The sequence below is a fragment of the Podarcis pityusensis genome (assembly GCF_964106645.2).
Source record: "Podarcis pityusensis genome assembly, chromosome: 3".
Taxonomy (NCBI): domain Eukaryota; kingdom Metazoa; phylum Chordata; class Lepidosauria; order Squamata; family Lacertidae; genus Podarcis; species Podarcis pityusensis.
Window position 1 is genome coordinate 92604315 of NC_138026.1, and position 23042 is coordinate 92627356.

The 23042-nt window shown below is 44.4% G+C and overlaps 1 protein-coding gene and 1 long non-coding RNA gene across 3 annotated transcripts in view; one reads left to right on the top strand and one right to left on the bottom strand.

Moving 5' to 3' along the window:
• Positions 1 to 21788, top strand: part of NVL (nuclear VCP like) — a 97590-nt gene extending 75802 nt beyond the window's left edge. For both annotated transcript variants that reach the window (XM_081000133.1, XM_081000132.1), the window contains 9 exons: positions 2448 to 2552; positions 4133 to 4195; positions 5060 to 5179; positions 6342 to 6441; positions 7623 to 7729; positions 17228 to 17304; positions 17833 to 17921; positions 19805 to 19875; positions 20266 to 21788. In XM_081000133.1, coding sequence (XP_080856259.1) covers positions 2448 to 2552; positions 4133 to 4195; positions 5060 to 5179; positions 6342 to 6441; positions 7623 to 7729; positions 17228 to 17304; positions 17833 to 17921; positions 19805 to 19875; positions 20266 to 20310 — 777 coding nt within the window. In that variant the 3' untranslated portion in view covers positions 20311 to 21788. The remainder of the gene's footprint in view (positions 1 to 2447; positions 2553 to 4132; positions 4196 to 5059; positions 5180 to 6341; positions 6442 to 7622; positions 7730 to 17227; positions 17305 to 17832; positions 17922 to 19804; positions 19876 to 20265) is intronic.
• Positions 21469 to 22930, bottom strand: LOC308474250. Its single transcript, XR_013984617.1, has 2 exons — positions 22649 to 22930; positions 21469 to 22169 (listed from the first exon to the last, which is right to left on the bottom strand). It is a non-coding gene; the product is annotated as an uncharacterized lncRNA (long non-coding RNA).
• Positions 22931 to 23042: the final 112 nt, after the last annotated feature.

Genomic DNA, 23042 nt, shown 5'->3' on the forward strand with positions numbered 1-23042 from the left:
AGATTCAGGATATTTTTTTTCTTGTTTTCCTCCTCCAAAAACTAGGTGCGTCTTGTGGTCTGGTGCGTCTTATAGAGCAAAAAATACGGTACTTTTCTTCTTTTGGAATAGCCTGGTTGCTGTGGTTTTTATAAGACCTTCCATATCCCCATTCAGGCTTCCTATCTATCTGAGTGTTTGTGTCTTGTGTTGTGCTTCCGTTAACTATTGGTACAGTGGTGCCCCGCAAGACGAATGCCTCGCAAAACGAAAAACCCGCTAGACGAAAGGGTTTTCCGTTTTTCGATGCGCTTTGCAGGACGAATTTCCCTATGGGCTTGCTTCGCAAGACGAAAATGTCTTGCGAGTCTTGAGATTTTTTTCGCTTCCCCCCCCTTTTTCTAAGCCGCTAATAGCCTTTTAGCCGCTAAGCCTTTAATAGCCGCTAAACCGCTAATAGCGCTAAGCCGCTAATAGGGTTGCTTCGCAAGACGAAAAAACCGCTAGACGAAGAGACTCGCGGAACGGATTAATTTCGTCTTGCGAGGCACCACTGTATAGGCTGCCCTGCCTTAGAGAGGGCCTTTTGAGAGCTATATATTTTATGTAAGTTTTGAAACCCCCTTCATATTGAGTGGCCGCCTCCAAAGGCTACAGTTGAGTTGGGAAGCAGGACCATTCCAGAAAGTTCTATTTGGCTCTTCCTCTCTCGACTGTTTTCATCCCAGCTGATCATTTTTAGAAGGACTGCTATTAAATTAGTGTCTGAGTTTATATCTTTGTCCTCTTCACTTTATAATCCTATTTAATCTTTTGCGCAATATATATATTTTTCTGCAGATTTTAAGCCTGTGGATAGGGACTGTCTTATGAATGCCACCCTGGAAGCCTTTTTCAGCTAAATAGCTGGGTAAAGAAGTTTTTAAAAAGCAGACAGAAAGGCCTAGACGGGGCTGGAGCAGAGTCTACTTCACCCAAGTTGCCTCAGCACTTGCTGCCACCTCCCCTTGTCCTTGACATGTTGTATGCTGAAGATAGACCTCTTTGAGACCCAAGAGAATTTTTTTCAGGACCCACCCTCTTGTGACTGTATTTCTTTAAAACTGCCTTTAATGTCGTCTTTTAAATTGTTACCTACCCTGGAACCTAATGGCAAAGGGATGTTGAGGATGATGGTGCTACTACTACTATTACAAATAATAGTATTGATTAATTCCACCCACGCCTTGGCCATCTTTGCAAGCATTCTTTATAGATAATCATAGAATCATAGAATCATAGAGTTGGAAGAGACCACAAGGGCCATCGAGTCCAACCCCCTGCCAAGCAGGAAACACCATCAGAGCACTCCTGACATATGGTTGTCAAGCCTCTGTTTAAAGACCTCCAAAGAAGGAGACTCCACCACACTCCTTGGCAGCAAATTCCAATGTCAGATCCCAGATGCCTCTCCCCTGCCCCCAGCCATGTAAATGAGGATACCAGAGTTTACGCTGTTGTTTGGGTTGAGCGCAAGGAGTCAACAACAGAGGACTTGAATCTGGGCTTCCTTGCTGCTCGGCATTCCACCATGCCATCTCTGGAGCAGCCGCATGTTTGTGGCCTGGTAGTTGGCTGCTTGTATGTGCAGGAGTAGTTATGCATGCTGTGTTGACTTACGCTGGTTTGATGGTGCTGGGGCCCAGCAGCAAAAGTGTGGGAGGTTGACTTTTCAAAGACTTCCTTCCAAGCAATATTCCTTTCCTTTGAAGACACAGCACGATCATTTGCAGGCCTCGGTCGATACTGCTTCTTATCAGTTGTCACTATGCTTGAGAAGACAGCAAGTGCTGTGAACACAAGTTCTCTTTAAGCTCTTTTGGACAACTTTAGCAGGTCGTTTCTTTTTTCATGTAGGGCAGGAGTGGAGAATCTTTTTGGCCCAACAGGCCACATCTTTCTCTCCCACACCCATGGGCTAGCTTTGACAGCTGGGCAGAACCATCTACCTGCCAATCATCTGAGGTCATAATGTGGGGGGAAATAGTGACCAAGCAGGATAGAACCCCTGGACAATCAGCTAATGAGCTGCGGGGGGATCGCGTCAGTCATACTTTCTGCCATATCGAAGCTGCCCATCAGCTGACATCACCTGCCCATTGAGGTGATATCACCTTATTGTCAGGCTTCAGAAAATTGGAACTCTGGTGGACCAGGATTGGTCCGAGGTTCCCCAGCCCTGATGTCCTGTTGAGACTTTTCAGAATCTGTCATCTGTACCAAAGGTGTGTCTCCCTCGGGAGGTTGTGGACTCTCCTTCCTTGGAGGCTTTTAAGCAGAGGTTGGATGGCCGTCTGTCATGGTTGCTTCAGCTGAGATTCCTGCATTGCAGGGGGTTGGACTAGATGACCCTTGCGGTCCCTTCCAATTCTATGATTCTATAAATAGCTGGCACTTCCATTTTCACCTACCAACAACTCTTGTTACAGGCACCCGTGCGGAATCCTGAGCAATTCAGAGCCCTTGGCCTCTCGGCTCCAGCTGGTGTGCTGCTTGCTGGCCCTCCTGGTTGCGGCAAAACGCTACTTGCTAAGGTAACGTTGATATAATCATAGTAACAGCTTGTACTAAGGGATATGGAATCACATTAAATGGGTGTCTCACATCTGGAGCTCCACTGTGTGTCTTGCGTCCGAACCAGCTTGGGCCTCTTGAGTATGCTTTGGACTTGTGGGTCTCTCCTGAAGATCATTTTGCACTTGTTTCTGTGCTGCAGGTGTAAAGCAACCAGGCATTGCTACGAAGTAGTGGTGTGAAGTACCGTATTTTTTGCACCATAACACTCACTTTTTTCCTCCTAGAAAGTAAGGGGAAATGTCTGTGCGTGTTATGGAGGGAATGCCTATGGGTGGCATGCCTACGGATTTTCCTCCTCTAAAAACTACATGCGTGTTATGGTCGGGTGCGTGTTATAGAGCGAAAAATACGGTACTCCTACAAGATGCACTGGTGGCCACTAATTTATGTGACTTGGAAAGGGTATTGCCAGGCTTCAGGGACTTGGCGTCCTCCTACCCTTTGGCAGTAGATAAGCAGAACAAAGCGAGAGGAGTGTCTTACCAGTTAGACATTTTAATGATCATAGCGAGAGAACAAAGAATCCATCTCTAGGAATGAAGGTGTTCACCCAATTAAGGATTCCACCCACTTCCCCCCCTTGTCACTTCTGTGTCTTGCAACCTGATCTCGCAGCCACTGTGCTTTCTGTGCTGCCGCCTTATCTGCTCTCCTTGATCTTGGACTGAGCAGATGGATGCTTTCCAGCAAAAGGGAGTCTGTTAACTCTCTCTCTCCCAGTTCTTCTTCTCCTAGCTGTTCACCACCCAGTTCTTCCCAACTTCGGTCTTCTGAACTATGTCCCTCTGCAAGCCACTATTCCAAATCTATACTGTCCTCCTCCTGGGAAGATTCAGGATCCTGAGCAGGGGGAGGCTCCCTCCATTCCTCCTCAGTGCAGCCCTCCTCAGCACGATCCCTGACATGTATTGAGTAAATTCATGGAGGATAGGGGTCTCAGAGGATATTGGTCCTGATGGTTAGAAGGGAAACCCCCATTCTTCCCATTTCCCCCTCATTCGCATACAGTGATGTGACCTGGTTTTCCCTAACCTGGTGTCCTCTAGATGTTTTGGACTGCAGCATAGCCAAGTAGCCAGGGATGGCACTTGGTTGTACCAGGTCACACCATTTTTAACCAGCTCAGTCTGCAGAGCTTTCGGTCATGTAAGTGGTTTGCTGCGCCTCTTTCTGAATTGTGTTAATCATTTTCTTTGTAGGGAGATGATAGTTCAGGGAAAGGACTCTGGCTCCATGACAAGAGTACATGCTTGTATGGAGAAGATCCCAGGTTCAGCCCCTTACATTCCCCTCCTATAGGGCTGGGGTAGATTCCTGGAAGCCACTGCCATCATTGTTGATAACACTGAGCTAGATGGACAAATGTTCTGATTCTGTATAAGGGAGCACCCTGTATTCCTGGGTTATATTTTTGTGTGTTTTTAATGTTTGGTGTATTGTTAGATGCCTGAAAGGGTCTTCATGGATGCAAAGTGAGGGCAAAATATGTTGATAAAATTAGTATATGCATCTCTTTATTTCCTTGCCTCTTCCCCAGGCTGTGGCAAATGAGTCTGGACTGAATTTCATATCCGTGAAAGGCCCTGAACTGTTGAATATGGTAAGTTCTGTTTGTTGTGCTCAGTTGTCACTGATTTGGGGTTTGCAGGGAACGTGAAATGTTTTGATGCTCAGCCCAAATTGACTTTACCAAATCCATACTATTAGAATGCGTTTTTACAGTGGTCTGTTAGAGCTGCTGGCCTGCAAGTGAAATGACAAGTTGAATTTGGTAGTTTAATTCTAGCCTAATTCTATGCACCTCTAATGGTTCAGGGTGAGAGGATGCTTTCTTTTTTTTTTAAAAAAAAAATTATTAACTGGCCAATCACATCAAATTAAATCATATCACATAAATTCCGAATTACAAAGCCGAATTTTAAATTTTGTTGGGGGGACCCATATTTCAAGATCCGAAGGGGAATTCTGATCATCTTCTTGCTGCTGCGTTAATGTCCCAATCAGTCCAAACAGAGTTCATAATTCTATCCCATCTTATCTTGCTGTTTCCACATCACATCTTGTTCATATATTTTCTCTTTTTTCTTTATGATCTCTTCTGATAGTCTCCTTAAGCCGATAAACACCAAGGGTGAGAGGATGCTTTCGGCATGCCCTCTGGTTAGAGAGGGCTTGCTTGAAGCTCACAAAAGTTAAAATCTTAAGCGTCCTTCCCCAGCCTTGTGTTTCAGATGTTTTGAACTGCAACTTCCATCAGCTGTAGCTGGCATGGCTAAGATGACTGAAGCTGAGGGAAATTACAGCTCAAAATATCTAGAGGGCACCTGGTTGGAGAATACTGATCTTGAGGGTAAAGCAATATCTGAACAGGTCCTTTTGACAAGCCTGTTCAAATGATTGGGCATATGATACTTATCTTAAAGATCTTACAGTGATTTCCCCTCTTTCCTTTGTCCTTTTCCAGTATGTGGGGGAAAGCGAACGTGCTGTACGTCAGGTTTTCCAGCGTGCAAGGAATTCGGCGCCTTGTGTCATATTCTTTGACGAAGTTGATGCTTTGTGTCCCCGGAGATCAGACCGTGAGGTGAGCCTAAAAACACTTCCACCAATAGCTTAGATCCACTGGAGGACTGGGGGAATATGTAAATAGGTGTCTTTTGTCAGATTTATTTGCTTTCACAATAATCCTATGAACTGGCTGTTATTCCTAGAAAAGAAATTAAGTAACCTGCTCAAACCTCCATAATTACTTTCTGGCACAGTCGAGGCCTCAGGCCACATCACCTAAACCTAAACTAACCTGCACACTGATTCATTTCTCCCCTGCTTTAAAGTTGTTAAATTTTTAAATAGCAGCAACTTCCTTTATTTTCTCCTTGCCAAAGTAACATCCCAATGCAAATCCTATGGGAACCAAAGTTCCGGCACAGTGGTCTCGCACAAGATGCAAAATATTCACCATAGTTAGTGACTGGAAGGCCTAAAAGTGTGATCCCGACCTGAGGACCTCAACCAAAGACGCTCTTGTTTATAAGACTTGCCAGGTTCTCTGTCACATTGCGACTCTTTGCACCTGGAAGACAGCAGACCTCCAGGACAACCCTTAACCTCTACAAACTGCTGCCCTTGTGCCCCTCAGTCAGGAGTCATCTACCACCACCCCATCTCTTTTTCTCTGGGAAGTGGCAGGAATCATTCCATACATGGTACCTTCCACAGCCATCTCTGTGTATTCTGAGGTCTGCAACTGCTTAGCACATTCAATCTCAAAGCAGGCTAACTTTAACCCACTGGTTTTGAAGCTCTGTTGTGTAAACTAACCATAGTTACTGTAAACCAGATAAAAACAGCAATCTGCATTTAAGAGAAACAAAAAGGCTCATTTGTGAGGGAATGGGCTAGCAATTCATTAGTTTACCTGGACAAACAAGAGCTTAAACTAGTGCTTAGTATTTTTTACTCCATCTTTCACTTGAAACAGCTCCCAGAACGTGTTACAGGTACTAGTAATAATATTAACAAGGCTATGGAAATGCTGGATGACCCTAGAATGTGGATGGTGGACTGCATCCTTAGGACCTCCCCACTTCCAAGTTTGACAGAAGGGTGGGGCCACCCCTTGATGACACTGTGACTATCTCAGTTCCTCTCAGCTGGTCAGCAGTGTGAGTCAGCTAAGATGCGCTGTCAGCATCAATCAGTTTCTTTTTAACATCTTTTTGTCATCTTTTCAATTCACTGCATAGTCGGGTGCCAGTGTCCGTGTAGTGAACCAGTTGCTAACAGAGATGGATGGCCTGGAATCTCGTCGTCAGGTTTTCATCATGGCAGCCACCAACAGGCCAGGTAAGAATGGTTAAAACAGTTGTAGCTCCACCTTAGGAGCCTTGTGTGGGTGTCTGTTCTGCCACATGTACACGTATCTGAAATCAGCAGCTTAAGTACGACATATGTTAATTGGATTGTTGTTTTTATTTTGATTGTATATATATATATATATATATATATATATATATTGTGATTTTTATGTTGATCTTGTTCTGTGAGCTGCTCTGAGACCTCCATGTATAGGGCAGTATATAGATTCAATAAATAAGAATAAGAATAAATAAGAATAATGTATGTGGTTTATACACACAATCACAGGGAAATTGTGTGTGTAAAGCAGCAGTTATTTTAGGGATTTGAGAAGCAACACACTGTGTGCATTTGAATTTTGGTACCTGTACTTACCGTATTTTTTGTCCCATAGGACGCTCCGTCCCATAGGACGCACCTAGTTTTTTGGGGGGGGAAATAAAGGAAAAAATTTTTTCCTTTATTTCCCCCCCCCCCCAAAGCAGGTCGGGAAAACCGAACAAGGTCGAGGAACAGCGGGATGGCGGCGCTGCGCCTCCCTGCTGTCCCCCGAGCTTGTGGGGCTGGCCGATTTCTGCCCGGTGCGAGGGGCGCTCTGCTTCAGGGTGCCCCGCCCACCGGGCGGCAGGCTGCTATCCGCAGCATGGGGAACCCTGCGGGGACCTCCCGCAGGGCTGCCTAGGCTGCGGATGTGTTCCCGAAGCGCCGGGCGCTCTGCTTTCAGGGCGCCCGGCGCTCCGGGAAGCAAGCTGCTATCCGCAGCCTAGACATCCCTGCGGGACCTCCCACAGGGCTGCCTAGGCTGCGGATGTGTTCCCGAAGCACCTATGTCCTTCTTTTGACTTCAGGATGCTAAGTCATCAGATGTCTGCTACTAATCTAGAGTCCTTTTTTTTAGAGTTAACTGTGCCAGCTACCTAAAATAAACACACCACTTGCTTCTGGGTAATCAACATAATATGTGCATAAACCCATAATTTCGCAGTAAAGAAGAGCTATGTAGTTGTGGTAAATGATGGCATTCCTTCTTTCTGGAGAGAAGGCACTTTGAGAAATGTCGTTTTCTGTTCTCAAAAGCTTCCTGTGGTCTGCCTTCTGGGTGTGTCTTCCTTGTGTGCTTCCAGTTTTGAATCCAGGGTCTAAATAGGATTTTACCGTTTCTCTATCAGATATTCTAGATCCAGCTATTTTGCGCCCCGGAAGACTGGATAAAACACTCTACGTCGGTTTGCCACCGCCTTTGGATCGCCTTGCCATTCTAAAGACTATTACTAAAGTAAGTGTGTGTCTGTGTGTCTGTGTGTGTGTGTGTGTGTGTGTGTGTTTAAAGTAATTTTCCCTAGAGCTTTACCTTACTCAGAATAGTTAAACGTAAACTGAATGCATAACATAATGTTCTGGATTAGACGGTCCTTTTAATTATTATTTTTTGTGCTGTTTTTAATCATTTTAATGGTTTTTATATTGCTGTACACCACCCTGATATTTTATGAGGGGGCAGTAGGCAAATCCTTTTATAGATAATTATGTAGAAAAGTTATGTATGTTGACATGGAAGGATGCGCCTCCTGCTGGGAAACATCATCCCAGTTTTCCCCCACAAACTTCCGCTGAAGGATTTAGCCCTGTTTAGCTCTGAAACTCTTTCAGCCTAACCTGCTTTACAAGGTTGCTGGGTAGATAAAATTGGTGGTGGAAAGATGGGGTTAAAAGATGATGAAATAACTCCTGGGAAAAATGGCAGTATAGCGCTGTCAGGTATAAATGGAACACCTTGCCCTTGTTGCTAAAACTTGGAGAGAGGTGAAGAACATCACCATTTGAAATTTATTTAAATTCAATTAGCTATTGTGAAATGAAATGTTTGATCTGCTGTCTTGCATCACATGCTGATGTGTAAGAATGCGAGGCTAAAGGACTCCAGTAAATACTGTCTTTTGGAGTACTTTCAAGTACAGTCATACCTCAGGTTGAATACGCTTTGAACTGAGCGCGTTTGAGTTGCGCTCCGCAGCAACTGGGAAGTAACGGAGCACGTTACTTCCAGGTTTCGCCGCATGCGCAGACGCTCAAAATGACGTCACGTGCATACACAGAAGCAGCAAAAAGCGACGTGCGTGTGCGCAGACGTGCCATCACTAGTTATGTTTGCTTCTAGATGCGAACGGGGCTCCGGAATGGATCCCGTTCATATCTAGAGGTACCACTGTAGTAAATTGTGGATTAAAAAGGTAAAGGTAAAGGACCCCTGACAGTTAAGTCGAGTCGCGAACGACTCATCTCGCTTTACTGGCCGAGGGAGCTGACGTTTGTCCGCAGACAGTTTTTCCGGGTCACGTGGCCAGTATGACTAAGCCGCTTCTGGCGAAACCAGAGCAGCGCACAGAAACACCGTTTACCTTCCCGCCGGAGTGGTACCTATTTATCTACTTGCACTTTGACATGCTTTTGAACTGCTAGGTTGGCAGGAGCAGGGGCCGAGCAACGGGAGCTCACCCCATCGCGAGGATTCAAACCGCCGACCTTCCACATGGTTCTGCTCTCGATTTTATCCTCATAATAACCCTGAGAGACTGAATTCAGTGGATTTCACAGCTACTAATGGTTAAGCTTGAGTTTTCATAGCATGTCCAAATGGAGCAAATTACTTCATGTGGCCATATTATCTCAACAGTTGTGATCTGGACTCCTTTGATCACTTCTTCTGTGGAAACTTGAAGAAAACAAATCTCCGATGCAATTTGTACTTGTGTGCAAGAACATTATGTGTTGTGCTAGCAACCCTATTAATTGCTTTTCTGTTCAAAATGTTCTCAAGTCGTAAGTGAAAAATGATTAAACACCACTGTAGTGAAGTTACAACTGTTAGAAAATCATTCCTTGGTCAAGTGAAAGAATGTGGCCTTGTGGGTATTTTATCAGCCGCAAGGACCCTGGGAAAGGGAGCTGTGTATCTTTAAACTCCAGACTTTCTGTCTCTTTGGTGTGAGAGGTTTATGGGAGGAAAGGAATCCTTGATTTAATGAAAGGCTTGACACCTGGGTTTGGGAGTGTGAACCTCTTTTCCCCTCCCGGAGGTTATTTGTTTTCTAACTGCTGAGAATTGGGGATCTGGTTAATTTCCACAGATGGGAGGAAGATTCTCTGATTAGGGCTCGAACCAAAAAACTGACCCAGCTGCAAAAGGGTAAATTGATCAATTAGGACTTTCTGATTGGCTAACAAGTTACGACGCAAAGTAAGAATTGTAGATAAAAGGATCAAGGAATTGTTTGTGAATTGCTCTCTGCCATTGCTCTGCAACTTGCAAAGATGCCCGGCTGTAACATCCATCTATAGCCGTCGTTTCGTCCTTTGAGATGGAAATCTTCAAACACCTTTAGTACGCAGATGCTTGAAAAGACTTTGACTACCCTAACTGAGTGTTGTTGTGAGTATGTAAAGCTAGTTAGATTCTACAGCGTTTTTATTTTCTTGTTTGTAAGATTCAAAAGAAGTGCCTGTTGATTTTCAACATGTTTTGTGTTATTCTTTTAAAATAAACTTTTAAAGAAGAACCTGTTGGTTTTTGTGCCTTTTCCGAGGGAATAGCTAAATCCTAGCCTTCCGCTTAGTTACGCTCTACCGGGAGAATTTCTGTCTGCAAGCCTGTGGATTCAGCTTGTAGAGGGGGGGAACTGCCAGGTAAATGAGACACACCCTTCTCCCTGGGTTGTGACTCTGGGTTCCCCTGGAACAAAGGGAGTGGTGGCAGCTCTACCGGTGTTATTTCGGCCTGTGTTTGTGAAAAGTAAACCCTCGCCAACCTGCGCCAGAAACCTGGTCTGGCCGGAGAGCAAAGACAGGTGATGGAGGGGCAGTTGGGGGCGAGCGGCTTTACTACATGTTGGCAGCTTGGTGGGATCTAGAACTTCCCTGCGGAAAAGCACTGTAACGTTTTAAAAAACTTTGGCACGTATCTTCTGTGGCTTACAAGCGGTTTATTGTTTTGGACAGAGATAGTTAGGATGGAGCAAAGCCTGGAACAATCCCTGAGAACTATTGATCAATGGGGGGTAATGGGAGAAGCTAGTTCCCTGCCGGTGGAAACCAACCCCATTAGGACTCCAAGTCCTAGCGAAAAGTCCGCGTCCTGGTTTTCCGACGGGTCCCAGGAAGAGCTGGTGGATACCAGTATTCCAGAGACGGTCCGGAAGGGTCAGCAAGAGACCTGCCGTGTGGAGGGAGGGAGAGGTGTGCCAGATTACCAATCCCTAACCCCTCGTGAGGAGGTGCAAGCCGAGATGGCCTCTACACGTCCTAGGGGAAATTTCCCTGTTTACACAGAGTCTAGAGAGATGGATTTCTCAGAGGGACTTGATGTGGAGTGGATACGAGATCCGGTGGATGGTGGATTCCGTTCCCGTGAGAAGTGTCCGAAGATGGGCCAAGCTATCCTTATGGCGCCACGAGTCAGCCGGATGCCGCCTGACTATCAAGGTTTGCCGCAACAGCGACAAGAGGTGACGGAGAGAGACTACAGCCGAGAGGCGTATGCGCCGGACGTGCGCAGGAAGGTGGGACAGCCTTCGTTTAGCCCGGGAAAGGTCTACTCGCCCGTCAGTGCTCAACCGTTTCGCGTGCCAGTACGTCGGTACGTGGTGGAGGAGGAGGAGGAGTTTTTTCAAAGACCTCAACGTGAATATGCAACGGCGGAACAGCTACGCCCGGATGGGTGGATGCCGCCCAGCAGAGCCCCAAGGTATGAACCTGTCCCTGTGAGGGGGGAAAACCAACGTCAACCGTCCCCTCCAGGACTGACTTTAAATAATCTCAATTGGAGGGTGTTCCAGAAATATCAGCCTCCTACTGATGTACTGTGTTACCTAAATCTCTTTGAGGTGACTTGCAAGGACATGGGGGTTGCTCCGGAACTGTACATGGTGGTTTTGCGCCCCCTGGTCTGTGGGGACTTGGCAGAGCTGATGGGAAATCTTCCCCAAGATGAACTAAATAATTATGAAAGGTTTAAACAGCTAGTTATGCAGCAGCATGGACTACATCCTGAGCAATATAGGAAAGCTTTTCGGAAAGTTGAGAAAGGAGGGCTCACTGACAATATAGCCGTTTTTTCTGCAAAAATGGCCCAGAATTTTGAACTGTGGCTTGCAGCCGAAGGGGTTCAGGATGCGAAGGAGATCAAGCAGCTCCTGTTGATTGAACAGTTGATGCGTTCCCTGTCCCCAGAAATTGCCAGTTTGGTTGCAGATCAAAAGCCACGAACTTTGGCGGAAGCCACCTCCCTTGCTGAGTCCTTCAGGGTTAATCGGGCCCATTGGGCTAATAAGGGGGGGAACAATGCGAATAGACCTATGACTGGGTCTGGAAGATCTGCCCCCCCCCATCAAGGAACCTAGCCGAGGTTTTCCTACACCTACCAAAGACTTTGTTGCAACAGGGGGAGAGCGACCTAAACTGTCCCCAACGTCTGGACTGTGTTTCTTTTGTAAAAAACCGGGACACGTGAAAGCAGCTTGTCCCCAGCTGGGTAACACAAAGCCTCCCATTCTGACTTCCACCCCTGCCGTGCGGTTGATTCAGCAGCAGGAGGAGGATTGGGAAGAGGAGGAACAAAAAGCTGGAGAAACCCCGCTCCTGGATGGGAAGGGTGGGGCAACTCCTGATGCTATGGCTTCTGGAACAGCTGAAGCCACTTCTAATGCTGTCACAGTGGGACCTGTGGGTACCGGTGCTGGTCCAAATGCGCCTCATGTAAAGTGGGCTATGTCGAAGTTTACAGCGCCCATTGAAGTCAACGGAATTGCTGTGAACTCTTTTAGAGACACTGGATCTGATATTACCAGTGTGTCCCGTGATCTGGTTATGCCTATACAAATGCAGGATAAACCCATGAAAATTAGTCCCTTTGGTGTGAAAGAGATTTTTCAACCTACTGCTATTATTCCAATTTCGTATATGGGTTTTCAAGGAAAAATGTTGGTTATAGTGCATGACCCCAAAATGTGTAAAAGTCCGGTCTTGGTTGGTAATGACTTGGGATATCGGGTTGCCCAGCAACAACAGACAGTAAACGTTTGTTCCATCAAGGTTTCACCCACCCAGGTACAGGGAATGGAGAACTGGGGAACAACATCCCAAAGTTTGAGGGTTGAGGAGAATCTTGTCCCGGATAGGGAGGGTGGAAGTTTGGCGCCTGATACTGTAACTCCCAAAACTACTGAGACTGTTGGGACTGCAACATCTGAGGAATTGATTGGGAGGAGGGTTGGCTTAATACGCACTGCCACTCCTTGTGTTAATTGGCCCTGTTCAGCGTCTGACGTAATCCCCAGGGTTCATCGAGTTGCTGTGCCTTCTTTTCAAAGTATAGACTCTGTTACCGTGACTCTACAAAAAGACTCAGTTTTGTCCCAATGGAACCAGCCTGACTTCCAGAAGAGTAATCCTGGTTGTGGAAAATTAATTCCCCAACCTGCAACTGCTGATTTGTTTACCTCCAAGGGTTGTATGGGGGATCCTTTTGATCCAGGTCTTGAACCCCAAGTTAGTGAAAATTTTCTTTTGGGGGAAAAGGTTTTGAGATCTGCAGTTTCAATACAGCCGCTTGCAGCAAACCCCCTAGTAGCACAAACTGTGAACTATGCAAGTGTTCCCTGTCAGCCAAACGCTGAGAGGCAAGCAGGAGGAGGGGGGTCAACTCCACCCAGTCAAGCTGCTATAGGAAGTTTTGAGTTTTTTGATCATTCTCTCCTAGGTTGCCGGGAAGCTACAGAAACTTCCCCTTGTGAGACTAAGTTTATCTCTGGTGTGGCTAACAAAGAAATTCTTTGCCCACAGCTCGAGGACTTTAGAGACCCTGATGATGTGTTTATTGTGTTTCAAAAGAAGTTTTGTAATGCAAATGTTTGTGTCAAGAAGAAAGTGAATTTGGTGGGTCTTTTACAGAATTTCAGTCCTAGGAAACAGTATGATGATGTTAAGAGCAAAAATGTTTTCAGGTTTGCTTGGAGTTCCATTTTGCCCAATCCCTGCGTTCAAAATCTGTTAGGTATGTTTGGAGGAAAATGGGAGGGATTGGAAGAAGTTAAGTTGATTTTTTCTGATTTGTGGCCAAAACGCCTTAAGCATGTGCAGAGTGTCTTGGCCCAATTGCAAGATCCAAACCTGACCGGGAAGAAACATAAATGTCAGTTTGCTCAAGGAAAAGTGATTTCATTGGAATTCAGAGTGGGGTCCGGGAATACCAAAACTTTGGAGGCCAAGGTGCAATGCGTTCAAGAGTGGCCCCGCCCTGTAGTGAAAAAAGTGGTGCAGTCTTTCATGGGGCTGGTAAATAATCAGGCTGACATCCCAGTAACTCCTCTCACTAACCTTTGCAAGAAATCCTTGCCAGTTAAGATAGAATGGACTGAGGAGTGTCAAAGAGCTTTTGATTTGTTGAAACATGCCCTGGCGAGCAACCAAGTGATGTTGGCCCCAGATCAGAGACGGCCGTTTAAAGTACAAACTGATGCCAGTCAGACTGGATTGGGTGCCGTTTTGTTACAAGAGGATCAAGAAGGAAATTGGCGTCCCGTGGTTTACCTGAGTAAGAAACTGTTAACCAGGGAACAAAATTATTCCACCATTGAAAAGGAGTGTTTTGCTTTGGTCTGGGCTCTAACTAAATTGCGTCCCTATTTGTGGGGTACCTTCTTTGAAGTTCAGACTGATCACTCTCCACTATGTTGGCTGGAAAGAGTAAAGAATTCTAACCAGAAACTGGCTAGATGGAGCATGGCCCTACAAGACTTCCAGTTTAAGGTCACTCATATTGCTGGAAAGGAAAATGTGGTTGCCGACACTCTGTCTAGGATGTACCAATCTGTTAAATGAAGTATGGATATGTATTCTGCCTGCATTTACTGCTGAGAAATTATCTTGAAACTGTGTAAATATTGGATTAGGGGGATGCTGCTAGTATGTGTGTTTAACAGCTGCTAAAAACCCCTGGTCCAGGAAAATCTACCTCATTGTAAAAATAGTTGAGATGGAATAATGGGACTTAACCCTATATTCCCTCTAGGGGGGAGGATGTAGTGAAGTTACAACTGTTAGAAAATCATTCCTTGGTCAAGTGAAAGAATGTGGCCTTGTGGGTATTTTATCAGCCGCAAGGACCCTGGGAAAGGGAGCTGTGTATCTTTAAACTCCAGACTTTCTGTCTCTTTGGTGTGAGAGGTTTATGGGAGGAAAGGAATCCTTGATTTAATGAAAGGCTTGACACCTGGGTTTGGGAGTGTGAACCTCTTTTCCCCTCCCGGAGGTTATTTGTTTTCTAACTGCTGAGAATTGGGGATCTGGTTAATTTCCACAGATGGGAGGAAGATTCTCTGATTAGGGCTCGAACCAAAAAACTGACCCAGCTGCAAAAGGGTAAATTGATCAATTAGGACTTTCTGATTGGCTAACAAGTTACGACGCAAAGTAAGAATTGTAGATAAAAGGATCAAGGAATTGTTTGTGAATTGCTCTCTGCCATTGCTCTGCAACTTGCAAAGATGCCCGGCTGTAACATCCATCTATAGCCGTCGTTTCGTCCTTTGAGATGGAAATCTTCAAACACCTTTAGTACGCAGATGCTTGAAAAGACTTTGACTACCCTAACTGAGTGTTGTTGTGAGTATGTAAAGCTAGTTAGATTCTACAGCGTTTTTATTTTCTTGTTTGTAAGATTCAAAAGAAGTGCCTGTTGATTTTCAACATGTTTTGTGTTATTCTTTTAAAATAAACTTTTAAAGAAGAACCTGTTGGTTTTTGTGCCTTTTCCGAGGGAATAGCTAAATCCTAGCCTTCCGCTTAGTTACGCTCTACCGGGAGAATTTCTGTCTGCAAGCCTGTGGATTCAGCTTGTAGAGGGGGGGAACTGCCAGGTAAATGAGACACACCCTTCTCCCTGGGTTGTGACTCTGGGTTCCCCTGGAACAAAGGGAGTGGTGGCAGCTCTACCGGTGTTATTTCGGCCTGTGTTTGTGAAAAGTAAACCCTCGCCAACCTGCGCCAGAAACCTGGTCTGGCCGGAGAGCAAAGACAGGTGATGGAGGGGCAGTTGGGGGCGAGCGGCTTTACTACAACCACTTTGCAAGTAACTGAATTTGTTTAAACACAATGTGCACATATTTGTCGCTTTCAGAGCTGACACAATGAGTGTGTTTTGTGCGTTCTGTATCTGAGTACAGAATGTTGTTTTTTAAAGCAGGTTTTGGTTCTAGGACTGAGCCAACTTTGGCCTAGAGCCAAACTTAGACTGGTAGAGATTAATGAAATGTTTTCCTGGAAAAAAGTGAAGGGATTGGGTTAATGAATGTGGGTGCTGCTCTTTAGCTCAGGTTGTGTTAAGGAAATTAGCAAAACTGCATACAAAGCTGGTTCTGTGCAAGATTGGAAGAAGACAAAGCTTGTCTTGCTGTAAATGGAATAAAGTGTGTTTTGGCTTGTTCCTACATATCTAAATGCAGGCTTGAAATTTAGTCACTGAAAAATGTTTCCCAGGCAGGCAATTTTCCAAACAATTTCTCAAGCTGCCTTTCTGATGCATAAGTATATAAGTAGTTGGTGCCTGGCTGGTAGAACTTGTTTGTGGACTGCCAAATTTTTCCTTCCTTATTGAAAGTCTGGTGATTGTATTCTTCCCAGTGCTGTTAGGATTTTTAGCTGTTGCCTAAGCCAGTGCCCTTTATGTCTGCAAATTTAGATATGTCATGCATGTTAACAGAGGGCTCTTTGATGCAGCAGACGCTTCCTTCAGTGGGAAGGGAGACAATCTTTTTTTCCAGTTCATACTACCCACTCTAGAACCACATGCCACATTGTTCCACAAGTGTCCCACCCCCACCCCCTGGATTCAGGGTCTGAAGAGGATGAAGGATTTGCAAAACTTGCCTTCCTCCCTGTTACACAGCTTGATGGTGGCCTCCACTGGGTCAAAGTGCCTTCCATCAGCAGAAAAACACTGCTGAATAAAATCCCATGCTTTCTCTGTTTTATGTGGAAACAACCAAGCAATGTTTCACATAGTTCTCTCTTTAGTCATGCCATTTGGTACTAGTGTTTGTATTTTTTAAAACAACATTATAGACTTGTTAACTTGTTTGTGAGGCTTTTGATTCAGTGTTTTTCCTGTTGTTTATTTCTTCTTTAAAAGTATTTTAAATCCTTGAGGACAGTGAGTAATTTAAGAACCTCATAAAGCCCTGGTGGCAAATAACAACATCTTGCTGGCATCGAATCAAGAAACCCGGGTTAAGAAACTGTGAGTGCCCCAAGCCAGCCATGGGTGTTCCTGAGAAGCTTACTGAATAGTTTGTGTGATTGATTAGTAGCTTGGAGGGAGGACTTGGGAAAGCCACTCCCTCCTTGACAGTTTGGTTTCTCCATTTGGCTGTTGGGGATCTTGCCAGGCCACACCCTTTGCCAGTCCTGATTTGCATCCTCCTTGTGTTTTTCCCCAGGTGTGATCATGCCTCTTTCTTGTCTGGGTGGAGGAGCATGGGATTGTGTGTTGAGACTGGCCTACCGTACAAACACAAAATTCACATTCATTTCTCTCTGCACTGTTCATCCTGCCCCCACCAACCACCTGCCGTATCCAACCCTGTCCCCAGAATGGAATAATGCAGTCCTTGGGCTGAAAAATGTACCCCATCCCTGCTGTAGGATGAAACGATTGCTCCGTGGGTGGTTGCAGTTGATGCCCTATGTCTCTAAACATTTCCCCGGTTGTCACCTTTTATAGGATGGAACCCGACCCCCGCTTGACACTGATGTGGACCTTGAAGAAATTGCTCATAATCCCTGCTGTGATAGTTATACGTAAGTAAATTTCTCTTTTTTATCTTCCATTGCCACTTGTAGGTAGTGTTGGTCCTTCTATGATACCGCCTTATCAGTAGTAGAAAATAAACACATCACTCCAAATCCTCATCTTCTTGCCTTTTTATCTCCATTAACACATCTGCCTAATGTTCCAGATTTCTTTGAATCTTCCTGTTTATGACACTGAAATGCATTAGGTTCTGCATAGGAAAAACCTCTGTGCCTAGTTTACGTTTATTTTGAAAGCAAGTGTACTTCTGTAAAATGTGTCAAGGAGGCTTGCAGCATATGCTTACAGAATCTAAATTAACACATGTTAATCCCAGTTTGCCCCCAAAATATATAAAAAGAGCACATCTCAGACTAACCGGCACACCTTGCTGAATGGAAATAATTTTATTTAAATGTCTGTTCAGTGACATTTTAATGCCCATATTCGTTCCACTTCTGCTGTTACAACTCTCCTTTGGGATAAAAAATGCGCCCTAAAATGACTCATTGGCTTTTTGTTGTTTGTTTTTATAGGGGAGCAGATCTTTCAGCTCTAGTGCGGGAGGCCTCTGTCTGTGCCCTGAAAGAGGAGATGGCAGTGCTGAATGCCACAGACAGGAAAGGTAAGGAAGAGGATATTAAACAGAATAACTTGAAGAGAGAGCAAGTTGAAAGATTTTCTTTCTTCTTTTTTGGGGACATAATTTCTTTTTGAAACTTTTCATCATACAATACAATACAATACAAGACAAACTAAATAAAATAATGTAACCAAAAGAGAAAGAGAACGGTAGATTTTAACCCTTGTCTCACAAAGAAGCTCTCCCCTTTTGGCAGCTCCATTACTGTCACTGTGTTTACTGTTATGAGAGGGAGTGATAATATAGAACTCTGAATCTGGGATAACCTCTACATGCCGACTCTTTTGGGATTCCCATCTAGACTGACTGACCAACTATGCTGAAGGGGCTAGCTGGGAGAGCAACTCGAGCCATGTGGCTCTATCCTTGTCCATACAGAAAGGCTGCTTCACACACAAGCAGCTGTAACAATTATTTCAAGTGGCAGTGTACGATCGAGCAGCGAATATTCTCCGCCCTTTCCTCTGCATGTGGTTAGAGGCTTTGTGAAATGAGACTGTGAGACACATCACAGCAATATCATTGTAGCCTTTGTTCACTGACTTTGTAGAGAAGCCAAGAATCAATGGCAGCTGTTGCTCTCACCTAAATGCTTTGTTTACACCAGGAGTTTCCTCTCAAAATAATATAAAGATTTCAGGTTAAGGTTGCTTTAGAATATTTAAGCAGATTCAAGATTTTTAAACTGGCAATCTTCAAAACTTTAAAACTACCATTTAGATTAGTTTAGTGAACTATCAGGAAGCAGGTGGGAGGGATTTTTTTCCTTATTTCTGATTGGTGCTTGCCCGTAAATGTAGAATGAAGTCCTTCAGTGCTGATGCAAATATGTCAGATGTTATGCTGGGAGCTGAAACAAATAAAATGAATTATTGCATGTTTTTGGACTATTTTACAAGTCATTGCTTCCCTTTGTGATTTGCCAGAGTTTGATGAGGAACAGCCAGTTACAACTAATTTGTGTTAGTTTGGAATGTTCTACTAGTCATGGAGCTTGTTCTGTTGTACCTTCCAAATTTGTGCTTTGATCTCCCTGTAGCCCGTGAAGTTGACAGTTCAGAGAAAATCCTTGCATACAGCAACGTACACAGAGTTTGTGGCTGGATGCATGGCTCCGGAGATGTAGACCATTAGTTAGTTACATAAACGTTTCAAGGCAGTAGGTTTAAAAAACTGTTCTTCCTGTTAGCAGAATACTGGAGTTGGACCATTCTTCATTTTAAAAACCTGTTTCTAAAGAAGACCTGGATGGGCCAATTTACTTGGTGTTAGATACCAACAATACATCATTTTCATATAATTTTCTCTTCAACCATAACATGCTGTCAATTTTATATCCAAATTCCACGAAGAACCGTAAAAATGATGTCAGATTTTTGAGTGCACTAAGGAGATTGTTCCTTTGGGCAAGCATTTCTCCTCACCTGGTGGGACAGTCTCCCCCTCCTCCCCCTGAATGCTTTTCTGGGGGTTCTCCAGACCCTCCAGAGTCAATCTGGGGGAGCCATGGGGGGAAGGGAAAGAATCCCATTGTGCTAGCAGGAGCCCTTATTCTGGCTCCCGTCAGAGGAGCAGGGTAGTTGAATCCAGCCCTTTGTTTATAAAAAATTGCGCAATCTCTTTCTACTGTTGAGAGTAGGAAATTTAGGAGCCTTTTTATCCATTTGAGCTTGGAAGTGCCTAGAAGGCAAATAGTGGGAAGCTCAATCTCTGGGCAGTCTTCATTGTTAAGGGCGTTTGATGCTTTCATTATCCTCTTCCCAAAACTTATTTTGTTTATAGCCTTAAGTTTCATTTCATTACAGTTCATTATGTATACTGTGGAAGCATGTGAACCTTCTCCTGTTGTACTGTATTGTTCGCAGGAGAAATCAAGATTGCCAGAAAACACTTCGAAGCAGCTTTCAAGAAAGTTAAATCTTCTGTATCGAGAAAGGTGAGAGGTGCTCTAGGCCAGCTGGTGACTTAAGCTGGGAGTGGCACAGAATGCTAAGGATTGTGCAAAGGAATATGAGGCAACCAATTTCCCCTTCACTCTTGTCCAAACAAGTCTGATCTGGGGGAAAACCATGCATCTGCCTTGGTGTTAGTGGGAGGGAATCTTACTGGCACATGGAGAAGGAAGGCTCTGGACACTGCCTCCTCAGCGGCTGGGATCTTTAAAAAGCCAGTAAATTAGCCACTTTGCCTTTCCCTAGGTTTCTTTTGTAAATGTTGAAACACAATCTTTGCCACTAGGTAAAAGTTTTCCTTATGGTACAGTCAGCTCAAAAGCCTTACTGAATGAGTTTGTTTCTGTTTTTCCTCCCTTCACCGGCATCCTTAGGACCAAATAATGTATGAAGAGCTGCGCAAGTCACTGAGCAGGTGATAGATGGATCATCCCTAATACCCAACATGTTGCTTAACCTGAGGAGCTCTCCCAGTGGACTATTTTCCAGAAGCATCTTCATGGCTTGGACCTAACCTTGGTTTTGCTTGCTTCAACATTGCTGGACTCCGTTTCTGAGAGAAGTTCTATCACATTGTATAGTAATTAACATTTGGCCACAACCTTTCAAACTGGTCTCCAGGATATGGCCAGAAGATACATGATGTGGCCATCTGGCTGAAACTAAGCAACCCTGGATCTGGTCAGAACCCCCATATATGCCATGGATTCTGTGATGGAAGAAAGTGCAAGATGTAAATGTTGTTTTAAAAATATGCTGTCAGCTGTCATGGGCTTCTCCCCATCACTCTTCAGATGTTAAATTTTTCTTTCCGCTATGAGACATTTGATTAATCTTGTTAGTGTCCTGCCTGTAAACTGAACCGGTTAATACACAAAGAAGCAATAACAAGTCAACCTACCGCATCAAGCCTAGCCCAGATAGCAGGGATGGGGGACCTGTGATGCTCTAGATGTTGGGACTGTAGTTTCCATCAGCCCCAGAGAGCATGGCCAATTTCCAAGGATGATGGGAGTTGCAATCCGGCATTGGGCTGCAGGGTGGGCACAAGTTCCCTATCCCCGTCTTACCCCACAGACAGGAAAACAGCCAGGCAGGTAATAGGAGTAATGTTACCATGAGGGTAGTTACTCTGCCACCTACTACGCCCTTCCAAAAAAAAGTGGGCAGCAGGGCCCAGCTGAGGAGAGGGGAAATTGTGCTGTTGGGCAAGCAGAAATGCTTTCGCTAGCAGAAAAATATCCTTAAACCTACATTGAAAACTTAAGGAAAAACAGCTTTTTCTCTGTGGGGAAGCTTCATATTATTTAAAGAAGTCTGCTTGTTTGCTTTAAAAATACCACATTCTTTCCCATACTAGTTTTATGTGTATGACTTAAAACAAGGGAATATTAGAAAAAATTGGGTGCAGTGGGCTGAAGAAGCAAGACTAAAGCCAAGCGCCTGTAGGATCTGTCATTTGATCCACCCATGACCAATCCAGACAATGCAAAGGAGACCCTCACAGGAGTGTACAAGGACTTTTAGATAGCAACCATTAATCAGCTGCATGGGTGTCCTAAGAACATGGCTTTATTATTGCAGAATCCTCTGCTTCCCACACATAGAAAGCACACAGACTTTGCTTTTCCATGTGGTCTGGTGTGAAAGTCAGATATGATTGGATTTTTTAAAAATGCATGTTTTCAAGCATCAGCAAAGCAGTAAAACAAAAAAAGTAACTTGAGAATAAATAATACAGAGCTTGTATTACAGAGAAACAGCCATCTGTAATGTGTTCCTCAAAGAGGTTCAGTGTTCAGCTTAGGATGTATTTCCATAGATTACTGGGTGTTAAGGAATGCATCCATATTCCAATGTATTTGTGTACATAATAAAGCACATTTCATAAAAACTGCTCCCTTCTGCGTTGCTTTAACTTTATGCTTAAGTTTTTTCATGATTGCTATATTCCATACTTCCCAACGTTATTTGTCCTCGCATCCTTCCAGTTTCTAGTATAATGCTAGCTGTTGTTAGCAGGAATGTTATGAATTCCTTAAGTATTGGTGTTTTTAGTGCACCATCAGTTATCATTAGGGCCAGGTGTTGAGTTTGTTGAATAATTTGTTTAGAGATTGTATTTATTTCCTGGAAAATACCTTTGGTCCTGCATGTTCTTTCTCTGTCTCTCTCCTCAGTTGCTTCCACCCCTCAATGCAACCTTCCAAATCAGTTTCCTCTCTTTACTACCTTCTCATTTGCTTCTGCCCATGTGGACCCTGGAAAGCACATAGAACTGGAAGAGGAAGTGGAAAGGGTGTGGCCAGTGGAGAGCCAATGGTTCCCCACACGTCTTTAGGGATTTGATTCCCCCTGACCAGGTATCCAAGTGGTTGTGTTCTAGTGTATGTATCTTGGTTTGGGATGCCAGGATGGGAATAGGATTCTATTGGCTTACCATCCACCCGGTAAGCAATTTTCCCTGCCCGAATTTATAGAGGCAATCACAGCTGTGGACTGAGGACTCTAAAGTGGGTTGTTCTCAGTGACAAAACATGCATGCCATGGTAGTCTTGTCTGCTGTGGCTCAGCAGTTTATGGCCTCCAAGCCAACCAAGGACGTCTCTCTGATTTTATCTTGGCCAGCACATGTATTGGGGTACACATTGGGCTTTAGGCCACATCTTCCATTTTGAAATAGTGATTTGGGTGTGGAAGCCATATGTGACACTTGTCATGGACAGATTATAAATTTAACCTGCAAGAGTAAAGGGCCTGATTCAGTACTCTCCTCAAAAGCGGACGAAATCTGAATTCCAGATGGTGTTTGGAGAATTTCCTGCAGGACTGGCTGGCAATCCTGCTGGAGCTCTTGTTATTGTCTGGAATGAGGCAGGGAGCCAAGCTGGCCCCACAACAGCTCCTAAGGATTTGGCACATTGTCAGAGCCATTGTCAGTCGCTTAGTACTTGGAGGAGTGGGTATCAATGAATTGACAAGGTCAATGTGACTGAACATATAAAAGCCCATTGGTAGTCTTCATGTAGCGATGAAATCTTACTTGTGGAGCTCCTGGCTATTTTTTTTTTTCAACCATTTTTTAAATTAATAATAATCATTAATAATCCAATATGAGCCACACTGATACAATACAAAATAATACAATTTT